Below are 20654 nucleotides of genomic sequence, written 5' to 3'. Positions count from 1 at the left end.
GGTTCTTTTCCAGGGCAGTGTGAAATCAGCATTACACCACATGGGTGTAATGTTTTTGGAGACTTTTTCTCCTGCAGGCACTATTGAGCCACAGAGACTCTCTTATTTTCATAAAGTTCAGTGGCATCACCCTCCAGGTAATCCAAGGGCTGGAAAAAGCAAGAAGCAGATGTCCTTCTGTAAAATGTAAATATTTTGTTCCTGAGCTGTGATTTCTGTATTAGTAATGTAAAATATTACTGAAATGTACACAGAAATGTAAAATATTTTGTTCCAGAGCTGTGATTTCTGTATCAGTGATGCAGCAGGGATTGACCTAAACCTAAGCTTATTTAAACTATTCTAGAAGAATATTTTGATGTTTTCCAACAAAATTGGTGCCAGAGGTAGCAAAGGAGAGAAGGAAGGATCCTTGAAAATATCTTAGCCCTTAAAAATGAGGTAAAAGATGAAGCTTGGTGAAGAGAATCAACTCTGCTGCTTCTCTGTTGCTCCTTGATGATCTTAAAATCTTTTCCAACCTCAATGATTCTACTCAGGATAAACTGGAGCTTGGTTTTGACTCTCCCTGTTGCTTCTACACCTTGAAATTATATTTTCAGGTGACTTGTAGAACCAGGGGAGCAACATCTGAATGCTCAATGTGTAGAAATTTGATTTTATCACTTAAGGGAGATGAGTTTAATGTGACTTGACAATAATTCAGCACAGGAAGCTTCACCTTGAATTGCTTTGAGGCAGGCAGAGCAATAAAGGGGTTTCTTTTTTTGTTTTGTGATTCATCTCTTGCTCAAAGTAGGTCAGAGGAATGTTGTCCTAAGATTGTGTGTGCTCCTCGTGGGGTTCATGGGGAGCCTGAGGAGTTGCTGCAGTTTTACCCCCTTTTTTTGGGCTGATTTTTGTGTTTCTGAGGGCAGGAGAGATGAATCTCCCCTTCAGAGTTAAAAACCTGCAGGTGCTGGGTGTGAGCATGAGAGAATTGGCAGAATTTGCTCATTTATTTTACACCCTAAACTTGTAAGGGAAGGATATTGGGGGGTTATTTTGAATAATGTTGGTGTAATAGTTCATTATGGGAAATGAGAATCAGTGGAAAGTAATATTTCTAATAAGAATATAAATGGGCAGATGCAAATATAAAAATATTATATAAATAGAAATAATTAAACTATTAGAATATAAATATTATAATATTTATATTATAGTCTATATTCATAATATAAATATATGTAGTATATAGTACCTTATAATATATATTATATAAAAATATAAGTATTATAGTAAAATATTTATATAAATAATATATATAAATATATATGACTTATATATATAAATATATAAGTCTATATCATATAAATATATATAATATACAAATATAATATTTGCATAAATATTATGTTCTACTATTATAAAATTATACATATTATATTCTAATAAGAATATAAATGGGCAGGTGGATGAACCAGGCAGGAAATATGGATGCCAGTGTTTTAAAGAGGTTTCAGCTTCATTTTTCAGTGAGAAATCACTTTCATACTTAGATTAAAAAGCTGCTGGGGTGGAGGGATGTTTAAACTTAAAAATTATATGTAAACTTTTAAACTTAAAAATAGCTGCTGGTTCAATATAGGTGGGTTTGTCAATGAAACAGGTGCTTTTAACATTAATTTTATATCCAAAATGCCTGTTATTGTATTCAGAGTACAAACAAATAGCAAATATACATAAAATATTCATGTATGGGGAATTTCAGGCAATTAAGAGACTAAAAATATGCTGAAGATAGGAGAATCCAAATGCTCAGTTTGCATTTGGGCTTTTTATTCAGATTATAGGGATGTTTTTTTCCATAAACATCAACTCTAGGTGTAGGCAAGAAGTAGGGAAGTGGCAAAATGAAGAACTGAGGAGTAGAAAATACTGGATTTTGGTTTTGTAAGGAAATGAGGAAAGGAGTGGTTTTAAAACTCCCTGAAATTTGTGGTGGTGAGGCCCTGCACAGAATTCTGTCTTGGTTTGGAAAGAGATATCTGCTAAGGAAGGGGAAAAAAAAGTGTAGAGCCCCTCCCTCCAAATTGTTATAAATTTGAAATTAAGGGGGGCTCTCAGGCAAAAATATGGGAGCAGGAATAACAATTCTATATTATGGAAGAAAATAAAAAGATAAACACTGCAGTGAACTAAGACAACACTGACAGAGTCAGAACACAACCTGACACCCTGGTGCTGGCAGCAGTCCAAGTCCAGTCTGAAAGTTTGAAATTTATATAATAAATATATAAAAATAATTTTTATATAGAAAAATGTAAATAATTATATATATAAAAATATATATAAATTCATATAATTTATATAGCATCCTGGAGTGGCAGGTGTGTATTGTAAATGCAGGTGAACCTGGTGGGAAGAAATGCTGATGTGTGACTCCAGAAGGCTGAATGATTTCTTTATTATAACTATGCTAAAATACATTAATATACTATTTAAAGAGATACTAAAACTACTAAACTACTTTTTCTAACTACCATATTTAACTACCTAAAGCTTGTGCCCCTCTCTGAGCCCAGCCCCAGGTGGGTTGGATTGGCCATCAGCTCAAACAATCCTCACCAGAATCCAACCAAGCAACACCCCAGGGAAACAATTCTCCAAACACATTCCACATGGGAAAAACAAGGAGGTTGCAAAGGATTCCACATCTCCCCTGTTTTTTCTTACTGTTAAGACTTCACCAATGGACTTCTGCAGACACTTAACAGGGAAACATGAATAAGATGATAAAAACAATGATTACAACCCAAAAACTTCCTTTAGCAAGAGGTGAAACCCATCTTGTCAACCCCCATTGTCTGAAAGTTCATTGAGCCAATTTGAGTTCTCAACTTTTAATTCCTTTACTTGCTCCCTCAGCTTTGTGGATGCTTGTGTGGATGGATTCTGAGTGTGAGGAAAGGTTGAGGCAGCTCATCCTTCAAAATCCTGGCAGGCAAGTGTGGGAAATGGATTTGTAGGGAATTCTCCAAGCCTGGCAGAAGGATCACACAGTGAGCACCTGTGTGCAAACCCTGAGATCAGAAATGCTGCCTTAGAAATGCCATATATTCCATGTATTCCAGACATTGCTGAGAGAGAAACACAAGTTTCAAAGGATGGCCTTGCAAATAAGACTGGATCCTTTGCAGAAATAAAACTATTTATTTTTATAAACACTCTAAATACGTATCACAATACAATATAGTTTATACTCTGAATACAGTGACAGGCATTTTGGATATAAAAATAATGTTAAAAGCACCTGTTTCATTGACAAACCCACCTGCTCTGAACAAGCAGCTATTTTTAAGTTTAAAAATTTAAACTTAATTTTTAAGTTTAAGCATCCCTCCACCCCAGCAGCTTTTAATCAAAGTATAAAGGTGATTTCTCACTGAAAAATGAAGCTGAAACCTCTTTGAAACACTGACATCCATATTTCCTGCCTGGTTCATCCACCTGCCCATTTATATTCTTATTAGAATGAAAGATGCATTGTGGTGGAACCCACGAGGGGTAGTTTTAGAAAATTGGCTTTAAGGCATTTACAGCATGGGGTGGCAAAAGCTGATAGGCCAAGAAACACTTAGAGTGTAATTAAAACACAATATTGTGTATGGTAATTAATAAATAACCGGATTCTGATTGTGATGGTGTGAATTATAATATCTGTATTGTCTCACCCTTCTCATGAGACTGAAAATGGAATAAAAAGTGTTTAAATAAAAGTTTAAATAATAAATTTTTTTAGTAAGAGTTTTTAAAACACCTCTCAGCTGCCCCATCTCTGGGTCAGGAAAAGGGAATTGTCCAACACCGTGTCCACGGGCAAGCAATAAAAAGTCTGTTGCTGCTTGGTTTTGCCAGTGGCGTGCCTGGCAGTGCCAGTGTCACCAAGCAGGGCACTGAGGTGACATTTGCCTGCTCACCAAGCCAACATTCCAGGTGAGAATCCAACAAGACCCTCAGCTGTGGCCACCCAAGGTAAAAATAGAGAGACCACAACTCTCTTTTCTTTGTTCCAATTGTGAACGTAACCCTGTGCTCCCAGGACTGATTAATTAATTAAGAAGTCTCCATAACATTAACAAGAAAAACTTTCCTCCCTAAGTAAACTAAATAAAGACTATTTAAAAAGTAGCAAACTAAGAGAAAAATTTAAATTTTGTTTCTTTACATTATCAGTGAAAAAAGACAAACTGTAGAAGGAAAAAAAAAAGGGATTTAAAGGTTTATTTTATTCTTACTACATTATTTTATTTTAGTTACTATTAATAAAATTTTCTTTATACCCTTTTAGAGTTTCAAACCTACTTTACCTTTCTCCTAATCTTATCTTCCTACCTCACAACAAAAACTAAGTACATGGGTAATTAGCCAACATCAAAATATACCACACTCTTTAATACGTTAAACCAAAAAATCTTAAAGAAATCTTAACAAACTAAAACCACTACACAATATTAATATTTCCACCCAGTTGGCTAAAACCACCACATTGGCTATCACATTTTTAATCAAATTCAGTGTATGATCTCTTTTGGTGTGCCAGTTATCAAGAAGAAGTGGGAATTTTTAATAAGGTGGGATATTGGGAAGGAATTCCTGGCTGGGAGGGTGCCCTGAGGATCCCTGGAAGTGTCCAAAGAGATTTTGGATGGGGTTTGGAGCACCCTGGGATAGTGGAAGGTGTCACTGCCCATCCCTGGGTGGTCTTTAAGTTCCCTTCTGAGCCATTCCATGATTCTAAATATTCAGTTTATCATGAAATATTATCCCTGATGTTTGGGGAAGGGAGTTCTTATTTCCTTCAAATCCTTAGGAAATGCTGGAGCCAAAGCTGAGGTGCCATTATTGCTGTGGTGGAGCTGATGCTCTGTAGAATAAACAGTGAATATTCCCATTTCCTGCCTGGTTGATGTTTAAATTCAAACTGCTGGAATATTAAGATGGTATTTATTCAGTCTGAGCACTGAGAGGGAAAATATTTGCTGTTAGAATCCAAAATACAAAAAACTCAGAATTTTGAGCCTGTAAACCAATACTTAGAATTAAACACAAGATTTAACCTGAAATCTTAGAAAAGGCTTCCAAACTTAGGTGCTAAAAGGGAAAATGTAAATTTATAATTTAAAACAAAAACACATTAAACTCATTAAAAAAAAAAGTTTAGAGTTTTAAAGTTTAAAATATAGAAAAAATAATTTAAAAAGTAAACAAAGAATTTAAAATACAATACTATGAGTTTATGTTATAACATAATTAACTAAGAAAACTTACACTGTAGTATGAGTCCATAAAACAAACTATTTAAAAATCAAGTCAAAAACATAAATATCCTTACTAACAGTGTTTTATTAGTCAATAACTCTTTAAGAAGTCTTGTAACTAAAAGTCTTTTGACCTTCTAAACCATACTGTAACAATGTAAACCAAACTCACCCTTCCTACTTATATAAAAAATTAAAAATAAACCACATCATCAAAATTAACTCAAAAATCCCATCTGAAATTCCTTCCAAAACTACTCACAGGTAAATTATCACAATTTACCACTGACCTGATTTTTATAATTAACTCCTTTTATATCTCTAAATATACAGAGAGGGTGTGGGCAAATACATGCCAAGCAATATAAATAGAAAGTTCCAAAGTCCAGCTTTCCAGAAATCTTCACAGTTCTTACAACTCTTAAATATTCTAATGCTGAAATAATATTCCTCACCTACCACATGAGTAAAAAGCCCAAACATAAAAAGTATAAAAAAAGTAACTCCACAAATATGTGAAATAATGGTTTAATTTTGGATTCTGATTTTTATCATCCATTAAACGCAGCTCTGCCTGTGCTGGGGGGGAGGAGGAGGGGAATGAAGTGGCTCTAAGTGACATCTGTGTGTCATTTCTGTTTGCTGTTGTTATAAACTCCCAACCTTTCTTCCTCCTTGGGAGGAGAATTTCTCACTAAAAGGATTTTATCTCCTCCCCTTCCTGCTGAGGAGTGCTCAGGGAAAAGTTACCTGCTTTAGGTTTGTTCCTGCTTTAGGTTTATTCCACTTTCTGCTGCTTTTCCAAGCAAAATAGAAGAACCTCAAGTTGAAAATAATTCCATAGGCTAAAACCATGATTTCATTTTGGGAAGAGACAAGAATTTGCCTGATTCTGAAAACATCCCAAAAGTCCACGTGCTCTGGAACATCTCTGCTGGTTTTCAGCTTCGTTTTCTACCTCTGTCGAGGTCACGATTGGAGGCACTTGAGACCACAGTTCATGTTCAGGATTAGATATTTTTAATTTCTTGTCTGTGTTACAGTCTCACAGCAGTGAGTTCTGCAGTATTTCACTAAAAAGGTACAAAATGGCAAACTATCTTTCTCTACAAGGCCTTTTAAGGATCAACTGTCCAATTAAGAAATGACACCTCAATTATTTTCACTTTTAACCCAATACCCAACCACCCGTGCCCACAATGGGACTTTTTTATCCAATTGCACAAAACCACCCAAACCCATGGAGAAGGAGGTGAAGGAGAAGGAGCAGCCTCCACCCCAAAACCTCCATCTTGCTTTATATCTATTCCTGCATTCCAAACCCTTCAACTCTGAGTTTCCACCCTGTGCTATCACACACTTCCATTCCAACTCCACACCTGTAATCTCAGTTTTATTATGGAATTTTGGAAGCTTCTCCACGGCTTCAGGTCAGTGCAGTGTTCTCCTGGGGGTCAGTGCTGGCAGCACAGAAAGTCCCAAATTCTCAGTAAAACCAGAACTCCAACACATCTGTTTGTGTTTGCCCATTGAGCAAAGCCTGCAGTGCCCTTAACTTGCAATTTTGCTTTTGGATTGTCTGTGACTTGAAGAGAAAACTGATTTATTTCCCTGCTGCAATGCTCTGGTGGCTCAAGGAAAAACCCAAGAAGGGTTTTTTCCTAAAACCTTGCCTAGCAGCAAATCTTATTTCAGTATTTCCTGTCCTAAACATCTTTTGCTTGTACATGGATGCAGTGAGTGATCCAACTCAGTGAGTGCAGCCATGGAGAATTCCAGATCAGAGCTTTTATCCCATTTCATCATCTCTGCTTTGGTTGGAAGGTTTGGGTTGTTTTTTGTTTCAGATATTGGGGGAAAAAATTGTTCCCTGTGAGGGAGGGGAGTCCCTGGCACAGGTTTTCCAGGGAAGCTGTGAGCTCCTCATCCCTGGAAGTGTCCAAGTTCAGGTTGGACAGGGCTTGGAGCAACCTGGCACAGTGGAAGTTGTTGGAACAAGATGATTTTTAAGTTCCCTTCCAACCCATTCCACAATTCCATCCATGAAGGTAGAACTTCTGAGGAAAGAGAAATCTTGGATTCTTCCTTTATTCCCTAAAAGCTGAGATGCTCTTCTTGTCACTTCCCTTTTCCCCTGGAGATGGGATAACCTGGGATAATGGGATGCCCTGTCCCAGTCCTTTTCCTTGACTCCCTTTTCCCTCCTCTAAGCAGATTCACACCAGGCTTTTCCAAATTTCCCATGGCTGATCCCAAATGAAAACTCAGCTGCAGAGTTCTGCTGTAACAAAATGCAGTTCAAACCCTTCCCAATATTCTCCTCAAGCTTTAATAAACAGCTATTAGATATTTTATATTGTGCATTATAACTATTTCTTTTCTCTCCTTTCTCCCCCAGGCTCTGCAGAGTAACCTGAAATATTCTCTGCTGCCCAGAAGATTGATCATCAGTAAAAGATTATCCCAGTGCTTGCACCCAGCCCTGCCCAGTGGGGTGCATTTAAAGGCTTTAGAAACCTATGAAATAATCTTTAAAATCATTGGCACAAAATGGCTTGCCAAGGATTTATTCTTGTACAGGTAATTTGAATTTTCTTTTTATAAGGCACAAAAACAGCTCACCAAGTACTGATTTTTGTACAGGTCAGTTATTTTTTTTTTCCTAAGACATAACCATCTCAATCTATTAAAATTAACTCTCATTTTGTCTTTTTTTTTTTTTTTTTTTTTTTTTTGATTCAAAGCTCTGGCTTGTTCCCTCTGCTGGCAAATGCAGCAATGTCAGTGAGACCTGTTCTCCTTGGCTTGTATGAGAAATATTTTCTCCCTCTCCAAAAATCCCTCCTGCCTGGTCTCCAGGCCTTTGTAATTGGGCTGCTGCCTGGCTTGGAAGAAGGATCAGAAATTTATGACAGGTAACATTAATTATTCCATATTCATTGAAGCAATATCCAGGATTTTGATTTTCTAGGGAATTTTCAAGAAATTTCTGTCAGATTTCTATAAATAAAAAAGTTTCTAAAGGGGGATGAATGGTGGGACCTGGAAAAATGCTGAAATTAAAAAAAAAAAACTTTCCTCTCTATTTTCATCCCAGGAGGAGAAGAAGAAAAAGAGGGTAAAAAAACAAGAGGAGAGGAAAAGGAGGGTTAAAAATAGAAATGCTGAGAAAAAAGAAGAAAAAATTTCTTCAAGCTCTCTGACTCCTAAATAATTCACCTGACTCCCCAAACCACTGCTCTGGAGATAAATTCTATTTGAATTCTGTAACATGAGAGAGCAGCTGGATTCTTTCCAATATTTCAAATATGGAAATATTTCCAATATTTCCATATTCCAAATATGGAAATATTTCCAATATTTCCAATATTTCAAATATGGAGCAGAGAGGTAATGGGTATTGCAAATGAAATTCCAATATCTGACCTCTGGTTTTACACCTTTTTCCCCTATTTTTGATGGCATCATCTTCCTCTTTGAACAAACGGGATCTGACATATATTTCATAAATCCTGGGAAATATTTATGTTAAAATTAATTTAATTGGGGGTTTTTTTGTGAAATACCAATTTACATGAGGGAGTTTTTCTTTTGTTTACTCATTGCAATGATCCTGTGTTAAGAATAGCTTGTCAGAAGATAGGTTAATTTTAAATTCTTTTTCATGAGAGGCTCTCCACTGAGTGTTTTCAGAACCCTCAATATTGAGGACTAAAATTAATCCATCTCCTGCTGTTCCTGAAATTGAACAAAGTGCTGAGGTTGTGCTTCAGCCTAGACACCATTTCCAGCTCCAAATTTCCCTGAATTTGTGCACTCACACAGAAAATGGAAGAGGAAAACTGCTTTGGGGGATTTTTTAAATAAAGAAGTGGAAAAAACCCATCACACTGGGAGAGAGTTTCCTCATCTGAGCTGGGCTTTCCTCTTTTCTCAGTCTTGCCTTCCCCACGTGAGGTTTTAATTCCTCCTTTATGGCAAAAATCAAAGTGTTCCAGAGCAGGGACTGTGCTCCAGCCACAGGATTTTCAGTAGGGTGGTCTGGAATTCATTTCTGGGTGTCCTGTGTGCAATTTGTTGTTTTATCTCATGGAACCATGGAATGGTTTGGGTTGGAAGGGACTTTAAATCTCATCCAGTGCTTCCCCTGCCATGGCAGGGACACCTCCCACTGTCCCAGGCTGCTGTAACGGGACTTCACATCTCTTCTTTTTCTTCATCCAGTGCCTTAAAAATTAACCCTGTTGGTTTGAAAGTAGGAATTTTTAGGATAACCTTCAGCTCCCAGACTGACAAAATTTCCTTTCAGATTTTAACTGCTTAAACAACTTCCAATTTAGCTTTTCACGCCTCTGGCAATAAACATTCTGCAATCACAGGTGCTGCAGTTGTTTGGTCAGAGCTAAATATTTGCAGATATTTCCTGGAGAATTTTCCAGTGTGTGAACAGAGACTTGGTTCCAGTGATAAAGAACTGAGTGAGTCTGATTTTTTTGTACAATGAGATTCATCCACCACCAGCTGGGATAGGGGAATGTTCCCTGCCCATGGCAGGGGGTGGAATGAGATGATTTTTGGGTCCCTTCCAACCCAAACCATCCCAAGATTCTGTGATAAAAGGAAATGCTGACAACACAAAGCTGCAAAACATCAAATAAATTATATCAACTCTATATAATTCCATTTCTTGGTATAAAATCAGCTAACAAAGGGGTTTTTTCTCTGGCTGTGTACAGAACAGATGCTCTGCTGGTGAAGCTGTCCCTGCTGATGGGCCAGGAGGTGTTTTATGGAGCTCTCTGGGGCAGTGTCCTGGGCAGCCCCTCCATCAGGCTCCCTGCTTCCCTCTTCGTTGTCAGCCACATCAACAGGGAACTCTCTGGCAAACAGCAGAAATTCATGCTGGGCACTGATTATAAACTCACAGTAAGTTCATTTAACTCCCCTCTCTGGGTTTGAAAAGCCAGGTGTCTGCTAAGGAAGGCAGGAGCCTCCCTTTAAATGGAAACTGCAAACCCCCTCCTCTGAATTATTATAACTGTGAATTTAAGGGGCTCTCAGGCAAAGATAAGGGAATAGGAATAACAGAAAGAAAATTAAAAATACAAATGCAATAGTACAAAAAAGAAAACAAACACTGCCAGAGTCAGAGCAGCCCTGTCCCCTGTGTGTCAGGGAGGTGGCTCAGCCCCATCCCAGGGGGGCTCAGCCCTCCTGCAGTGCCAGCTGTGCTTCTGCTGGAGCAGGATCCTGCACAAGGGGGGAGTTTTCCTTGGAGCTCCAGGGCTGGGGGAGATGGGCCTGGGCTCCTCTGGGAATGCAGGGGGAAGAAAGCTGCTCCTCTGGGAATGCAGGGGGAAGAAAGCTGCTCCTCTGGGAATGCAGGGGGAAGGAAGCTGCTCCTCTGGGAATGCAGGGGGCAAAGGCTGCTGTGCTGTGCCCAGGTCAGATTGTATCCAGGTAGGAATGTTTGGCTCCTCCCCTGGGCAGAGCATCTCCCCATGGGATGATGGAATTTTCTCAGCCATGCAGGGACACTCACTGGCCATGAACAGAAGATAATTAAAAATTAATAATTAATTAACAGAAGAGATCTCCTGGAGGGAGGATTGGCTGTGGGAGAGATAAAGAAAAAACTGTCCAGTGAGCAGCAGAGACCTGCCCCGCCTCTGAGAGATGGGAATAGAACACACAGCCCCAGCCACATCTTGTAACCTAGAACAACCTTCTCTAGATTAATCCCAGCCTTCTCTAGATTAAATTAGGATGCCATTCAATTAAAAATATTTTAAGACTGAAAAGTCCATGCTCTGAAATTGCTTCATCCATCTAATTTGAAGAGCAGCTTTTCTGGTTTCAATGTTTAATGTACAGTTCCCAAAGTGTTTGCTGTTCTGAAATTTTTATTTTTCCAGTAAAACGGAAACCTTCTGTAGGGAGGCATTTGTGTTGAGTGATGGAATAAGTGTAAGGGTAATTAGACTAATATATATATTTTTGGAGGTTTTACATCTTGTAACTCTGGGACATTCTGTACTCTTACAAACCCAATATTAACAATTCTTTTAATAGCCACAAAAACTTGTTTTAACTCATTTTGGGTGCAGGAGTTAAATTGTAATTATCCTCTTATTTAAACAAGATATTGTTCATAGGTAGCCATTTTTTTTTTCTTTCCTTCCAGCAATTACTTGATAGCAAAATCAAATAAAATGTTGTGTTTTCCTTTTCCAGATAAAGTCTTTGTGCGTGTCAGTGCTGGATTCCAATGTCCTTGTGCAGAGGAACACTCTGGAAGCAATCCTCTTCTTTTTCCCATTTTATGCAGCTTTGGTAAGGGGATTCTTTTGGGATTTTCCCATGCAAGGCGTGTTCTGTGCAAGCAGCCCAGCTCCCACCTCTGTTATTGCCAAATGGCTGAATTTTGAACCTTCAAAATCCATGAATTTTGGGATTTCTTTTGCCCCATCAATCTGAGGAGTGGAGAAGACTCTGCTGCTTCTCAGCAACTTTACAGCTTCCAAGGCTGAAGAAATTATTTCACAGGGGCTTTTGGGGGATATTCGGGATGTGCTTGAACTATTCAGGCCTGAGCAGTTCACATGGAAAACATATGAAGTTTATCAAAGAAGGATTTTAAAATGTGGAATTGTCCACATGAAGTTATTTCTGGTAAAGACCCGAAGAGAAAATCTTACTTAAAAGAAAAGTGGTTCCTGTTGTTTCATCACCCCCCTGTAAGACAGGCAGTGTTTAGGATGGAGGAAGAGTTTTTAAGTCTTAAGGAGAAGAGAAACTTCAGGGTGAGCTCAGGGTGGCCTTGCAGGGCCTGAAGGAGCACCAGGAAACCTGGAGAGAGACAATTTCCAGGGCATGGAGGGACAGGACACAGGGAATGGCTTCAATCTGACAAGAAAGTAGGGTTAGATGGGAGATTTGGAATGGGGAATTGTTCCCTGGCAGGGTGGGCAGGGCTGGGATGGAATTCCCAGATTCCCCTGGATTCCTGGCAGTGCCCAAGGCCAGGTTGGACACTGGGGCTGGAGCAGCCTGGGACAGTGGGAGGTGTCCCTGCCATGGCAGGGTTGGCACTGGGTGGGATTTGAGACTCCATGATCCCACTTTTCTCAGATCACTTGAGGTTGTCATATTTCTTTTATTGACAACAAGGATGAGGGTGTTGAGTGTTTCATTAGTGAATCTGCAGAGCACACTAAGCTGGGAGCTGTGTCAGCTGTTGGAGGGTAGGAGGGCCCTGCAGAGAGACCTGGAACAGTTGGATGGATGGGCAGAGCCCAACGGGATGAAGTTTTATAAGTCCAAGTGTTGAGTCCTGCATTTTGGCCACAATAACCCCCTGCAATGCCATGGGCTGGGGATGGTGTGGCTGGGCAGGTAGAGAGGGACCTGGGGGCACTGGACAGCTGAACATGAGCCAGCAGAGTGGCCAAAGACCAACAGCTCCTGGCCTGGGTGAGGAACGGTGTGGCCAGCAGGAGCAGGGAGCTCATTCTGCCCCTGTGCCTGGCACGGGTGAGGGCAAACCTCGAGTGCTGTGCCCAGCTCTGGCCCCTCAGTTTGGGAAGGACATGGAGGGGCTGTACCACATCCAGAGGGGGCAACGAGGCTGGAGAGGGGCTGGGAGCACAAACCCTGTGAGGAAGCACTGAGGGAGCTGGGGGTGCCCAGCCTGGAGAACAGGAGGCTCAGGGGTGACCTTGTCACTGCCCACAGCTCCTGGAAGGTGCCTGTGCCCAGCTGGGGCTGGGCTCTTTCTCCAGGAGCTGACAGAGCCAGAGCTCACAGCCTCGAGCTGCACCCAGGGAAATCCAGGTTGGACATCAGGGAAAAGTTTTTACAGAAATGGTGATAAAGTTCTGGAGTGGCTGCCCGGGGAGGTGGTGGAGTCACCACCCCTGGGTGTGTTTAACAAAGCCTGGATGTGGCACTGGGTGCCAGGGCTGGGTTGAGGTGCTGGGGCTGGGTTGGACTCGATGGTCTTGAAGGTCTCTTCTAACGTGGTCACTTTGTGAATTCTGTGAATTCTTGACATTTTTAGCACACAAACCATTTTCCTTCTTATGCTTTGTTACCTTTTTCCCAAAACATTCTTATTCCCAGTTCAAAAACCCAGCCCATCACCAATTTGACTCCTTTCAGTGCTCACCGACAGCTGAAAAATCTTTCTTTTAACCCCAGGACAGCAAGGAAAGCACCATCCTGCTCAGAAGGGCTGATCTGGTTTATATCCTGTCAGCAGCCACTCAGACACTTCTGAGGAGAGACATGTCCCTCAACAGGAGATTGTATGCATGGCTGCTAGGTACTGTGCAAAATCCAGGGATTTTCAATGTTCTGCATACTTGAGAGCAAAAAAAAAAATCTGTGTTTAAAACTGGAATACACTTCTTTATGTTTTAAAGAATGATGATAAAGTAAAGTGGTGTTTATTTGCCATTTATTAAGTGCCTTAATACAATTAACTATTTGATAAACAGGGTTTCTCTTCGGAGGTGAATTTATTTCTCTCTGAATTCCAGGGAATTTGATAAATTCTGGTTCCACCCACAGCTTGTTGTAAAGTGGTCCAATGGACTAAAAGGACTAAAAGTTAGTATTTTAACCTTATTTTTCTGGAAGAAACAGTGATTCCCACTGTATTTGGCCTTGGTTTTGATTTATGTGTTGTGCTGAACATCTGCATGCCTTCAAAGTGGGACCTGTGGGCTATTGAAATGCCAAAGATTAAAAATGCAGTGTAAATTCAATATAAACCTCTCAGTGCTGTGTGCTGCTCTCTGAGCTCCTCCTGCCTCTGTTTTCATGTAGGTTCTGATATTAAAGGTGGCACTTTTGCTCCAGATTCCACCACTTCTGAAGACCATGCAGTTTATTTCTTTGGAAAATATTCTAAAGATCTTTTGGTTGAGGTAGGTGTTCATTTTATACAGATATATTCCAGATAAATTCCTGATCCTTGAAATTTTATCTCAAACTGTGTCCGGAATTATTCCCAATTATTGGTTTGTACTTACCTCTCTGTCCCTGTGGCTGCATTTCCACTATCTCAAAGCCTCTGTGCTGTATTTATCCCAATATTGGACTGCTTATGGAATCCAGGGAACCCAAAGGGAAGCATCTTGGCTGACCTACCTGAATTATTTAAAAATGTTTTTCTGGTTAAGATCAGCCCTTGAGTAGAGATGATAGGAAGATGGAATTGATTTGTTTGCCCTGGATGAAAAATTAGAGTTCATTTGTAGTCAGTCCTTAACAAAATCAAATTTAGAAAAACTTCAGCACTTATGAAGATGACAGTCTGTCCCTGATGGATAATATTGTGATGTTTTCCTTTTCTAGAGTTTGATTGTGATTCTGCATCAGAAATTCCCAGAGTCTGACCCAGAGGAGCAGCACCAGGCTTATCTCAAACCCTTCAGGATCCTCATCAGCCTCCTGGACAAACCTGAAATAGGTAAAGTGTTCATCCCAAATCTGAGTGGGACTTAACAAAACTCTGCACAATCCTAATCCTGTGTTGTGTGGGAGTGTGCAGGAGGCTGTTCCTTGCTTTGGCCATGCTCTGGAACAAATTCCCTCTGCAGGTTCTCTCTGGCTGCCCCACAGAGCCCTGCAGAGCATGGATGGATCCCAGGCAGGGAAATGCAAACCTCTGCCCTCCTGTAGGGTCAGCACAACCCAGGGCTGGGGGTTGTGCCAATCCCAACCCTACAGGCTGGGACAGAGTGTCCTGAGAGCTGCTCAAGCAGGAAAGGCCCTGGGGGTGCTGTGCCAGGGGCTGGACACGAGCCCAGGGGTGCCCAGGGGGGCAAGAGGCCACTGGCAGCTGGGCTGGATGAGGAATTGTGTGTCCAGCAGGAGCAGGGCAGGGATTGTCCCTCTGGGCTGGCTCGGAGAGGCCCCTCCAGGGCTGTGCCCAGTTCTGGTCCTGCAGGAGAGACCTGGAGGGGCTGGAGCGTGTCCAGGGCAGGGAACGGAGCTGGGAAGGGGCTGGAGAGTTCCTGAGGGAGCTGGGAAGGGGCTGGAGAGTTCCTGAGGGAGCTGGGAAGGGAATGGAGAGTTCCTGAGGGAGCTGGGAAGGGAATGGAGAATTCCTGAGGGAGCTGGGAAGGGGCTGGAGAATCCCTGAGGGAGCTGGGAAGGGGCTGGAGAGTTCCTGAGGGAGCTGGGAAGGGGCTGGAGAGTTCCTGAGGGAGCTGGGAAGGGGCTGGAGAGTTCCTGAGGGAGCTGGGAAGGGGCTGGAGAGTTCCTGAGGGAGCTGGGAAGGGGCTGAGCCTGGAGCAAAGGAGGCTCAGGAGGGACTTCACTGCTCTGCACAGCTCCTGACAGGAGGGGCAGTGGGGGGTCGGGCTCTGCTGCCGTGTCCCAAGGGACAGGAGGAGAGGAAATGGCCTCAAATGGCACCAGGGGAGGCTCAGGTTGGAGATTGAGAAAGAAAATTTCCCTGGCAGAGTGGTCAGGCTTTGGGATGAGCTGCCCAGGGAGGTTTGGAGTCACTGGAATTGTCCCAGAGGAGTCTGGATGTGGCCTTGGGGACAGGGTTTGGGTGATGCTGGTGGGGCTGGGGTGGCACTGGGTGATCCTGAGGGGCTCTTCCAGCCTTGATAATTCTGGGATTCTGAGCCTTGAGCTGGAATCTGAGGGGCACTTTTAAAAAGCACTTCCAGCCTTGTATCAACATTCAGCTCCATTTGTTCCTCAGGTGGATCTGCTCTTCCCCCTCTGTGTCTCTCCATGCAGCACCAGGAGGATGAGGCTCTGCCCAACCTTATTTCAAGGGCAAATTCACTATTCTGCACTAAATAATTAAACCAAAGTGACTTGACAAATTTTTTAAAACATATTGGGTGGGGATTGATGTTGCCAAAGAGGTTGTTTCTGTTAGAAATGTATTGATTAGTCTAATTTAGAAATAAATGAGAGACATTGCCCTACTGGATGTGTTGCTTGGCTGCCTGACAATCTGCATTAATCCAAAGTACAAATAAAGGGATAATAAATCCCTATTAAACCAGGGATATTTAGCTAAACTGCATTATCCAGTTTAATCTTTCCAGTCAGAGCATAAAGTTTGACTCCTTGAGCCTTAAGCCATTAAGACTTTCACTCCCTTTAGAAATGGATTTAACAATGCAACAATTATTTAAAGATATCAAATCCAACATAACAAGCTTTGACCTTTCTGCTATTCTTAGCCATTTAAACGTTTGTATTTTCATTTTTAAAAGCACTCCTTGCAATGCTTTATACACTACTTTTTTTAAAAAATTATTCCAAGTTTAGGGCACTGAAATTATTATTTCTTCTCCTCCTCTGTAGACAGCTCCTGGATTCTTTTTTCCCTTTCCTTGCAGGGCCACAGGTTGTTGGAGATCTGTTCCTGGAAGTTCTTAGAGCTTTTTATTCCTACTGCAAAGACACCCTGGGTTCTGATCTCAACCTCAGCTACAATCAAAGTGGCAACACCCTGGCCAGGTAGGACAAATTTCCAGCTCTGAGCTGAAACTGGATCTTTTTTTTTAAGCTAAATGGTTAAAATGAAGAAGATCAGTGAAGTTTTGGGTGGTAACAAAGTGACTTCCTGGCCAGAGGATGATTTTTTTCTCTGACTTCCCCTTTCCCCACACACAATTAATTTCTCTTGGATTAACAGAGCAAAAAATGAAGTTTGCTGCATGTGATGGGTGTTGGGTAAGCACAGTGACATCAGGCTGCTGACAGAGCTCAGCCTTGTGATTTCCATCATCTGAGAGATGCTCCAGCTATTCCAGAATGATTTAGCCTTTGATTTTAAAAAAATCAACATTTTTTAGCTTGTAGAGAAAGGGGAAAAGAGATTTTCGAGTCCATCAGCTCATGTGATATGAATCCTCACTGACATCTGCTTTTCTTTTGCTTTTCTCTTCCAGTGCAATCAAAGAGAACAAAAATGCTTCAGAAATTGTCAAAACAGTGAATTTGTTGATCACATCCTTAAGCACAGATTTCCTCTGGGATTACCTGACCAAATGCTTTGAAGATTGTTTCAGGTGTTTATGCTGTTCTCTCAAAAATGCCACTTCAGAGCTGTCTGTTCAGAATAATAATATTTATTGAAGCTTTTAAGGGACATCACACATGGTAGAGCCAGCCAGGTCTGTAAGTTGTGTCCAGAAATAATTCAGGAATGCAACCAGGTAAACAATTAGATGGAAATTTCAACCTGAGAATGAAAGAAATTCCTTTCAAATCAACAGAAAAAGAAAAAAGTGGTGGGAGGGGAGGTGGAGAGATCTTTGTAGAAGAAAAATAAAGATACTAAATGGGCTTTAAAGTCTCTTCCAACCCTCTGATTAGATGATCTCTCTCTTTTTATCATTTTCTAACTCTAAGAAAGAAGATTCTGCAATCTAAAAACTAGCAGCTCTTCATCATACCACACAGAGTTGAGGTTGTTTTGACAGACTGTTTTCCCCTGCTGTGTTAGAAGCCCTTTGCCTCAGAGCTGTTCAATATTTTGTGCTGATTTTAATGAAGCTTTTTACTTGTAACCACAATTTTGCCATGAAAAAAAAAAAACCAAAAAAACCTTCCATAAGAATGTTTCTTTCACTGCAGAAACAAATCCACAGGGACAAGGTATCCTCTGGAAAATGTGAGCACTCCTCCCACCATTTCAGAGCTCTGCACACTGCTGGTGTTCCTGCTGGATGTGATTCCTCTGGTAAGGCTGGGTTTAACAACCACTGCTCAGTGATGGATGAGATGGGATAACTCCTTTAAAAATTCATTTTTTATTTCAGGAGCTCTACTCAGAAGTGCAAACTCAGTACCTGCCCCAGATGCTCAGTTACGTGGTGCAGTCTCTCCTGGAAAACATGGAAGTGTTGGCACTGCCAGAACTCACTCATGCCTTAAAAACCTGTTTTAAGGTGCTCAGCAAGGTGCAAATGCCCCCTTCCTACCTGGACATCGAGACAGGCAGTGGCAATGGGGTAGGTGATTTTCAACCCCTCAGAGATGGGGAAAACCCTTTAAAACTCTTGGTTTAAATGATTTTGGGACAGAATTTAAAATGCTACTTCTCCTTCAGCCTAGATGACAATTGCACCCGAAGGGAGCCACAGGAAAGATGGAGAGAGAGAATTTCCAAGGGATGGAGGGACAGGACACAGGGAATGGCTTTAAACTAAAAAAAGAGTATGGTTGGATGGGATATTGGGAATTAGGAATTCTTTCTTTGTGAGGGTGGAGAGAGGCTGGGATGGAATTCCCAGAAAAGCTGTGGCTGCCTCATCCCTGAAGTGTCCAAAGCCAGCTTGGACAGGGTTTGGAGCAGCCTGGGACAGTGGGAGGTGTCCCTGCCATGGCAGGGGTGGCACTGGATCATTTCTAAGACCCTTTCCAACCTAAACCTGTAATTCTGTGAAATTTTTAAGTGCAACAATAAAGATTTTTTTGAAACTTCCCTTCTTTGGCTCCTTCCAGAGCACTCTGCTGCCTTGTTACTCTCACTGGGTATCCAGTTCTGGCCTGTTTGAATTATTTGTGACACTCAAGGGGTTAGTCTTGTCTGTCCCTGAGAAGGATGGGATCTAAATGATTTTGGAAACAGAATGCAGTAGCTAAAAACTGGAGTTACCAAATGCAGCCCAGCTTCACAGCTGGTTAGGTCTGCAGGGCTCTCAATGAATATTTCAGTGGAACACAATGGGGCATTGTTGGTGTGCAAAGGACCATGGTGAGGAATGAGGAATTAACGGGATAAAACAACCCCAGGAGCACAGCTTGCCAAAATCTGCCAGCAGAACAAATACCTGCATTTGAGCAGAAATAATGCAACAGATGGAACACTGCTCCAGGGAGAAATTGGTTTTAAGGGAGCACATCCATCTGTTTGATGAGTCAATTGTGATTTCTACAGAGGTATTTATATATAATAAATAAATAAATATAATTTATTTTCTACTATATATTTATACAGATATTGGGTTTTAAAGGGGAACGAATGGAACTGTTTATAAACAACTGTGATCCTGAAACTGAGAATCACAAACAGGAATTTTTCCTTTTTCTGTCATTGCTGTTCTCCAAGTGAAAGCTCTGTTGGCAGTGCCACATTAACCACATCCCTACTGCTGTTGCAGAGCCCAGTGCCAAAGGAAGGTGTGGACATAACCCTGGAGACCAAACCTGGGCTGCAGGAGGACGAGGAGGAGGAGGAGGAGGAGGCTCCATTCCCCACCCTCAAGTCAGAGGACAGTGGCATTGGCCTGAGTGCCTCCTCCCCAGAGCTGTCCCAGCACCTGGGGGTGCCCACGGTGACCCTGGAGAGAGATGATGTCTGGAAAAAAGGAGGGAGCATCCAGAAAACTCTGCATTGCATCCAGGAGCTGCTTGCCAAATTTGCCAGCAAATACATTTTTGGGATGCAGCTCCAAGAAATGAGTCCTGAAGGGATTGCAGCAATAAATCTGAGTGGGAAGGAGAAAAAGGAGAATGGCTACAGGTTACCTGAGAGTGGCAACAAGAAAAAGAGTCCCTGGGATGGCAAGCAGATCACTGTGCCTCAGGTGAAACAAATGCTCTCAGAGCTGTTCTCAGCCCGGGGCTCACCCTTCAGGAGCAAGAATTCCACTGCTCTCCTCTCAGAACACAGCTCTGGGCACAAAAAGGAGAAGGAGGAGGAGGAGTGGGACTTGGAGCTGGTGTTGGGACCCCTCAGAGGGGACTGCAAGGAAGCTTTCTCTGCAGCCTGTCACCTGCTGCTGGATTGCACCACATTCCCAGTTTACCTCTCCGAGGAGGAGATGGAACACTTGTACCTCTCTCTGTTTCAGGGGCCTGGTAAGAAAATTTCCTTTCCTGAGCATTTTTAGGATGCAAACAGCATGAGCTTGGCTGTTTTCAAGACCAGAGGCAGTAAAAACCCTTGGACAGAGCTGAAGGCAAATTGTGAATTAAAGCCTCACCCACCTCAGCATCTGGGGTGTGCCTGGCAGCTGGGTTTTGCCAAGCTTCTTAAATACAAATATTTTTGGAAAAAAATTCCACTAGAAAATTTGGAGCTGAAGGGATACAAAGACCTGCTGGCCAGTACAGCCTTACATGGTTCAGGATTTTCAGGATATCCATCCCTGTTGTCCATGGTTGTGTCCCCAAAAAAGGTTGTTTTAGAGGAAGATGTGTGTAGGTGGAAAATTTGAGCTCTAAACCATAACAGAGGCAGAATCATCTCTTATCCCAAATCCTCAGGATTCAATGGAGTTCAGTGTAACAAATAAGAATAATTTTGTACAGCTGTAGGGCCTGTTCTTGGATTTCCAGTTCATCCTTAGCTTTAGCAGGAGC

The 20654-nt window shown here is 41.7% G+C and overlaps 1 protein-coding gene across 2 annotated transcripts in view; it reads left to right on the top strand.

The window, feature by feature from the left end:
• DOP1B (DOP1 leucine zipper like protein B) overlaps positions 1 to 20654 on the top strand; it is a 48554-nt gene that overhangs the window by 4559 nt on the left and 23341 nt on the right. For both annotated transcript variants that reach the window (XM_085560534.1, XM_085560543.1), the window contains 12 exons: positions 7702 to 7883; positions 8048 to 8218; positions 10040 to 10229; positions 11538 to 11636; positions 13503 to 13626; positions 14133 to 14233; positions 14664 to 14778; positions 16679 to 16799; positions 17234 to 17353; positions 17922 to 18027; positions 18107 to 18298; positions 19451 to 20150. In XM_085560534.1, coding sequence (XP_085416660.1) covers positions 7702 to 7883; positions 8048 to 8218; positions 10040 to 10229; positions 11538 to 11636; positions 13503 to 13626; positions 14133 to 14233; positions 14664 to 14778; positions 16679 to 16799; positions 17234 to 17353; positions 17922 to 18027; positions 18107 to 18298; positions 19451 to 20150 — 2221 coding nt within the window. The remainder of the gene's footprint in view (positions 1 to 7701; positions 7884 to 8047; positions 8219 to 10039; positions 10230 to 11537; positions 11637 to 13502; positions 13627 to 14132; positions 14234 to 14663; positions 14779 to 16678; positions 16800 to 17233; positions 17354 to 17921; positions 18028 to 18106; positions 18299 to 19450; positions 20151 to 20654) is intronic.

Source organism: Lonchura striata, chromosome 1 (genome assembly GCF_050655825.1).
Source record: "Lonchura striata isolate lonStrDom1 chromosome 1, ASM5065582v1, whole genome shotgun sequence".
Taxonomy (NCBI): Eukaryota; Metazoa; Chordata; class Aves; order Passeriformes; family Estrildidae; genus Lonchura; species Lonchura striata.
This window is presented reverse-complemented; position numbering and strand designations above follow the sequence as displayed.